Consider the following 7,514-nt stretch of genomic DNA (forward strand, 5'->3'; position numbering starts at 1 on the left):
CGTGCGTGCGTGCGTGCGTGCGTGCGTGCGTGCGTGCGTGCGTGCGTGTGTGTGCGTGTTTGTGGATGCGTGTGCATGCGTGCATGCGTGTGCGTGTTTGTGGATGCATACATGTGTTTGTGGATGCATACATGTGTTTGTGGATGCATGTGTGTGTGTGTGTGTGTGAGAGAGAGAGAGAGAGAGAGAGAGAGAGAGAGCGAGAGAGAGGACCAAGGAAATGGAAAGAGAGTATCTGATTTAGATGGTAGAATTTTGTGTGGTTTCCTTCGAGCATGAAGACGGGTTGTCAAATGCAGCGCTCATTTTCATGTGCATTAGCAATATTACATATAAATGCAAAGATGTGGAATTGTGAGGGGAAAGTCTTATTCAGTCTGTAGACAAATTAAAGCCTTTTAAAGTATCTATCCCAGAATCTCTTTAAAAAAATGTATGAAGTTAAATTTTCTTCACAGTATGGGGTTATGTCAACTGTGAATTTCCCTACATGAAATATCTTTAATTTGACGGTGTCACTTCTTTCGTGGTCACGTTGAACTAAAGTTTCCTTGGTATATCATGTAATCTTTAGCTGATGAGCATGTGTGGACATTGCTTCTACTCAGCAGAACTATTACGGTGCTTATCGTTATAAACTATCGCTAGTAGTACCAGCTGCAGCTGCTTATAAATTGCCTCTGATCTAAAGCTGTAAATCGATGAGAGGCATCAATGATTGAAGGATTTGCCTCGATGAGTGGAATGTTTATGTTAGCGCTCTGCCAGAACTGACACGCAAAGCGTGCCACAACTTTAAAAAAAGTTTACTCTCGGAACCGGGGCTGGCAGTGAACGCTTTATTAGGACGTGGAGAGAAAAGTCTGATTCCATCAAGTCTATTTCTTGTTCTGTCTAGTCGTAGCCCTAGCCTTTAGTCCTAGTCTTGTCTGTCGTTGTTGTATGGATTCTTTGCTGCACAGAATAAACGTATGCTAGCTGCAATCTCGACTTGCTAGTTCGCATACCCGATGCTTGGTGGACCCCCAGTGACCACATGATACCCACAGTACATGTACCCACAGATTGCACATTGCCTCGTACTGCAGTTACTATTTATCTGTTTTGTTTACTGCAGCATCTAGCGGCGTATCACTAACGTCCATCTGTCGGTTACAGAAATGGCGATGCGTAATGTCTGTTGGATCAGCTAAGAATATATGGTGAAGCCCAGCTGTATAGTTAGTAACGGCGTGTGTACATCCGGCACTGAACGCGATGCCACGACTGTCAGAATGAGGATTGAATATAATCTCGTGGCTAGGGAATCGTGTACGGAAAGACAAATAAACGACTTTGCGCACTGTCTGTGCGCGAATGTGCTGGAGCGCAGATCTTTCCTCTGACATGGTGTTTGCCGAGCTTAGGCAGTTTATCGGCACTTTAATAGCATTAGTGAAGCGAACGGTTGATCGATGAAGTCTGCTTGTTTTTAGCTGTAAAGAATATGTCAGTGTTGCGACTTAGCTGAACGAATGAGGATATATAGTGTGTACAGCTGTATGGCATCTTGATATATCATGTGCATAAGTGAAGTGTACAATTTTAAGGCATCATGAGCTATCGTGCGCGTGAGCAACTGTCTTGATATATGATGCGTGTAAGAGCAAGTGAGGGCTTCCAGACTTAGGGAGCCACGGCTATAGGGATCGACTTGTTTTAAACTGTAGGACCTGATCTCGTGTAATCTGTGCAAATTTAAGCTCTTTTGTTACGTGTTGCCGGGGGAACGTAAGCCTCACTTGATATCGTGCAGCCTGGGTAGAATTAGTTTGAAAATATACAGGCCAGCCGGGCCTGTAGGTAAGGGGGTTTACAGGCCCACTGTGCAAATTTTATAGGCCGTGGACGGTTTTGCATGCTGGGGTGGATTTTCTAGGGGTCCATCGGGCTTGTTAGTATTAGAAATGTCAGGCTCGAGCCTTAAAATACGGGCATCGGGCCCGCGGGCCCCTTAGGATTTCAACCAGTGGAAAAAATACACAGGGGCTCGGGGCGATTTAGCCCCCGAAATGCCAAAAAGAGCCCCGGAAATGCCAAAAAGAGCCCCCGTAAATTTGCATAGAGTTCAATGCAAACCAAATTTTAGAGTGCTATTTTCATGCACGCGAGCTTGAAAAGTAGCCCCCGAAAAATAAATTTTTATTTTATCCCTGATTTCAACCCATGTCGTGCATGACGCGTCGTGTAGATGTCGAGATGGGTGGCTTCGCCTCTCTCGTGCGTTGAGGTAGCTAGGATGATGAATGACTACTAGAGAGTCTGAGTCATCGTAGCGGATTGTACGTCGCGCGTGACGAAGCCATCTTGCTCTCTCTTGCAGCCGCGTCCGACTCCTCGTCCCCGACGTCGCCCGTCGGTAACGAATGCGAGGCAAGCTCCGAGGACGCCAACAACGCCAGCATGGAGGCTACCGGTAACGGCGTAGATGGCGCCACCGCTGTCGGTGCAGAAGGCATCACCGAGGAGATGCTGCAGCACTCGGACGTCGTTGTGATACAGGATACGGGTTTCATGGTCGAGGTGGCCGCCCCCGGCCTCGAGCCGTTCGAACTTCAGGTGAGAAACCGCTCTGTGGGTTCATTTACGCGGCTTTGATTTACATTCCACATTACATCATGCTGTTACGTCGGTCGAGGCCTAGCTGTAGATAACCCCACACGTGTGCTGGCCTACAGTACATCTACATAAAAAGTGCTGTTAGGAAAATTTTTTATAAAAAGTGAGTGAGTGGCCTTGATACAGGGTGCCTTAGCGAGTGAAATGTACGATTTGGTGCCCATCCAATTTGCCACGGTGTCCTGAAATTTCTGGTTAGACCTTTACAATTGCCTTGCTTTAAATGATTTTCAATTCGACACTAGGTAAAAAAAACTGCATGTGCTGCTGCTAAGATTGGAACGGCAACGTGAAAAGTTACTGCTTTGTAACGTGTGTTCGATCGTGCTTTTCCGAAACGGTAATTGTGCGCAGATTAGTTGTTTCTAAAGGTATTCACTGGTGCTGTAATCCAAGTGCTGCCGTATAGATTACGAAAATGAAAAATGGCAGTTGTTGCTCGTGTTGTAAATTTTGACAGGCGCTTGACGTGTTGGCACGTGTTGCTTTTGTTGCGGTGGTAATCCATATAACAATTAGCCAGCATGGAAGATTGATCTCAATAGCTTGATTACGTAGAAGTTCGTAATTGACAGAGCCGTAAGCTTCATGAAGCTGGCGCGAGCGATTCGCCGGGGTAGATTGGAAATCGTGTTTCTTCCCCGTGATTGACAGGTAGTAGTAGTAGTGGCGTCAACATCACACCTCCACAACCCCACTGGCAATCCAGTTGCACAAAAGACTCTGCCTCATTGACAGCTTGATTACGCGGCGGTTCGTGAGTAACGGAGCCGTAAGTTTAATGACGCCGGCTGAAGCGATTCGCCGGTGTAGATTTACGATCGCATTCTGCGTGATTGACAGGTGAGTTCGATGGAGCTGGTGCAGGAGATCCACCAGGTGCTGATGGACAGGGAGGACACGTGTCATCGCACCTGCTTCTCACTACAGCTAGACGGAGTCACGCTAGACAACTTTGCCGAGCTGAAGAGCGTCGAGGGCCTGCAGGAGGGCTCCGTCATCAAGGTCATCGAAGGTAACCTTCAGATGTGTCACCAAGGTCGTTGCTGGTGATCTCCTGTTGTATGTTACCAAGGTCGTCGGTGGTAACCTTCAGATGTGTCACCAAGGTCGTTGCTGGTGATCTCCTGTTGTATGTTACCAAAGTCGTCGGTGGTAACCTTTAGCTGTAAATTATCAAATTTGTCGATGGTAACGTCTAGCTGTAATTATTAAAAGGCCGTAGAAGGCAATCTCTTGCTGTAAATTATCAAGGTCGTCAAAGGTAACCTCTAGCTGTACATGTGTTTGTACCGAACGTCTGTGCTGTGTACATGTTTCACTTCTGCTTGCATTGTATCCGGAATTTATCTATACTAGCTGCTAAATATCCTCATTGCTGTCAGTCCGTATGAGTGCTGGCGTGCGTTGCTGTCTCGTGCTGATTGTGTCTGCGTTCTATCCTGCAGAACCGTACACGGCGAGGGAGGCACGCATTCACGTGAGACACGTGCGAGATTTGCTCAAGTCGCTCGACCCGGCCGACGCCTACAACGGCCAGGAGGGAATGTCGCTGTGCTTCCTCAACACCGTCACCAACGGCGACATCCTCGGTGAGCGTGCCGGCGGCGGCGGCTGCAGTTCGCGCGCGAACCTATCACAGTTTCCCGAATCGGTTATTTTGAGGTTTTAATCGTGAGTGCGAGTGCGGTCAGACATGTTTGTGAAGGTCATTCGAGGGAAATAAAAAGAGCGTCCTTGGTAGATGTGGGGCACGTTTTATAGAACTGGTTTTAACGGTTTAACTGCCGTTAACTTGAGGGAAAATGTCGAAAGTGTCCTTTATATTCTGATGGTTTATTTTATAGAGATAGTTTTACTGTATAACTGCCACTCAGGGGAATTCTCAAAAGTGACAATTATGGACACTTGTTCGTTCTATATAGATGTGTTGACTAACACATGGTTGACTGTATTTGAGTATACTCTCCGGTACTGAGCTACAGGTGGGTGGGGGGATTGTTTTACTTATTTACACCCTATGACCCTTGATGCTAAGTCGGTCTATTGTGGACAGAAGGCTTTATCTGTGGGTTGCTCAGTGTTCCTTGGCAGTGGTACAGTATTATATGTGTAATGTTGTGTACGTTTATTCCGTAAAATATGATTGCACACTCACAAAAAACAGCAAAGCTGTCACACGGAATCGATAATATCGTCGTGAAAAGGAACGAAATCTAAGAGCAATCAGACAGTGCGTGAAAAGATGAATTGTTGAAGGTGCCTTTCTCCCGCGATCCACAGAGAAGAAGAAGGTGCGACCGGAGTCTGTAGACTGTACGCCGCCGGATTACATCATCCCCGACAGCAAGGAGCGACCGCTCACCCCGCTACACCCAATCTGTAAGGACACAAAGGTACTAGGGTCTGTCTCATCGACGCAATAACCGATAACGTTCCTCCCCACCCACTCTGTAATCCCGCAAAGTTATTATTAGAAGCTGTCCCGTCTTATTCACCGCTAATTTTCTACTGCATTCAAACGTGCAAGTACAGGAGAGTACTACACAGTCTATCGCATCTGCTAATAGTGTTTCATTGCGTCTAGTTTGCGGTCGTCGCTCGAAGGCACCGCGGCGCACCTCCCGCTGTCTCTGCGCGTTTAGCGGTGATATTCGTAGGTGCTGAGGAGCGTCGTGTTCGTACACGGTGATGTAACATGTCTTGTTGCTTTGCAGGTGTCGCCTTGCTTGAAAGTGCTCACCCTCAGTGGGTGGAATCCACCCCCGGGGCCGCGGAAAATGCACGGTGAGTCATCCTCGCGCGTAAATCTAAGTGTCTAGGCGGAACCGACGATGTAATCGGCTGTGTTTTTAATTTAAATTAAAAAATTATTTAATTATCTGAATTAATTGTAAATTCAAAGCGCAGGCATCTATGGTTCTATGCCGTGTACTCGTAGAGCAATTGATCAATTACACTGATGGATTACACTGATCAATTACACTGATCAATTACACTGATGGATTACACTGATCAATTACATTGATGGATTTAAGTGGATCAGCGCTTTTACTCTTGCTGTGTCCTCGTACAGTCATTATGATTTCTTATTTGTAATGACAGATTGCTGCATTCGTGCTTATACTATTACAGATATTTAATTGTATTTAATTGGTGGGTTTGGTTGTCGTATAGGAGACCTGATGTACTTGTATGTGATAACCATGGAGGACAAGCGATACCATCTCACTGCCTCAACAAAGGGGTTCTATGTCAACCAGTGAGTCTCCTCGTGTTTATCTCTTGTTGCTACATTCTGTTTATCGTTTATCGCAAACAAGTTCCATTTGTTCCTGCCTACTGGGAAATGTTTTTGAATGCGTTAATAGTTCTCCTCTGTATTTTGCATTTGTGAGTTACTGTCTCCCAATCATGACAATCCATGTTCTGCTTTTGCCTTGTCTCCCATGCAATAGCAACATTCTTTTTTGTTCTGTTTGTCTTTGTAATGTTGACTGCTGTGTTAATTAGCTTCAGGCTACTCTTATCACTCTTATCCTATTGATTTGATTTTCCCGTAATTTCCGCACGGCTCACTCGCAGCATCTGTCGTTTGTCTCTAGCTCGTCGTTTGTCGCAATTACCGTGTTTGATTCTGTCATCATGCCCCGACTGTTTACGTGTGAACTGCGACACAATACCTACTCACTTAATCTGCGTTGTTGTTGATGATGTACGGCCGATATTTTGTCGGGAAAACGTCTGTTAAGTGTATAGTGTATGTAAATTGAGCGATATTCATCTATATACGGTGTGTGCTCCTTCATTTCTGTTAAATTGTTTATTCGTGCCAAGTGTCTGTTTAATAAATGATATTATTATTATAATGTATATATATATATATATATATATATTATATATATAAATTATTAACCGGCATTTTTATGGCAACCAGTTTTGCTCTGAAATGTATTTAGGCAAAGTTTCATGAAATGTCAAAAAGTGTGGAATAGTTTCTTTCGATCTCGGAGAGTTCAGTTTTTACGCATTTAGTACGATGTTTACTGCATTACGTAGCGTAGTTCGGGTCTGCGCGCACACTGTGCAGTACATATTACGGAACGTAGCATGAACTAGTTTTGAGGTTACCGTAGGAAGCGTTATTACATTATGATTTCGTAACGAACTTGGCGATGTATTTTCGCAGGTCGACTGAGGAGGGTTTCAACCCCAAAGCCGCCCAGCCGAAGCACCTGTCACATTCGCTCATCGATCTCATGAGTCAGGTGAGAGAGCAAATCCTATTGCTATCTCTCCCCCTCCCCCCTTCGCCCGTCTCACACACATCTCAACTGAGGGGTTTCTATCTACGGTTTCTCTCGAGCGAAAAAAAAGTTGGAGTGTTTTCTCTCTCTCTCTCTGAGGCAGAGAGACAGGAAGAGGGAGAGGGAGAGGGAGAGGAGAGGGAGAAGAAGAGGGAGAGGAGAGGGAGAGGGAGAGGGAGAGGGAGAGTTGAGAGGGAGAGGAAGAGATAGAGGTGATGAGGAGACAGAGAGAGAGAAGGAGAGTGAGAAATGAGAGAGCATGACATAACGGGGGCGGCATAGGCAGCGGCGTCAACCGGCCATACTCGCTCTGTAGTGATCTCTTGAGACGCGAAGCCAAGGCTGAAGAAGATGTTGTTCCAGATGAACAGCTGCATCCTGCGAACAACAGAACAAAGTTGTAGTTCAGGAACGTGCATTATGAAACCTCACAGATGTAACCAAATCAGCTTTTGTTCGCCCTTTCTCTCCAACTCCTTCCCCTCCAACCTCTCCTCCCCTCACTCACAGTCACTCTCCCCCCTACCTACTTTTCCCACTCATTAGCCT

The 7,514-nt window shown here is 45.9% G+C and overlaps 1 protein-coding gene across 1 annotated transcript in view; it reads left to right on the forward strand.

Annotated features, from left to right (window-relative positions):
- Positions 1–7,514, forward strand: part of LOC106812909 (clustered mitochondria protein homolog) — a 30,832-nt gene that overhangs the window by 5,610 nt on the left and 17,708 nt on the right. Inside the window, 7 exon segments of the mRNA XM_014816915.1 lie at positions 2,363–2,598; positions 3,502–3,673; positions 4,107–4,250; positions 4,942–5,054; positions 5,376–5,445; positions 5,836–5,920; positions 6,848–6,926. Of these exon segments, the coding sequence (XP_014672401.1) occupies positions 2,363–2,598; positions 3,502–3,673; positions 4,107–4,250; positions 4,942–5,054; positions 5,376–5,445; positions 5,836–5,920; positions 6,848–6,926 (899 nt within the window).

This window comes from Priapulus caudatus, unplaced genomic scaffold (assembly GCF_000485595.1).
Source record: "Priapulus caudatus unplaced genomic scaffold, Priapulus_caudatus-5.0.1 Scaffold699, whole genome shotgun sequence".
Taxonomy (NCBI): Eukaryota; Metazoa; Priapulida; class Priapulimorpha; order Priapulimorphida; family Priapulidae; genus Priapulus; species Priapulus caudatus.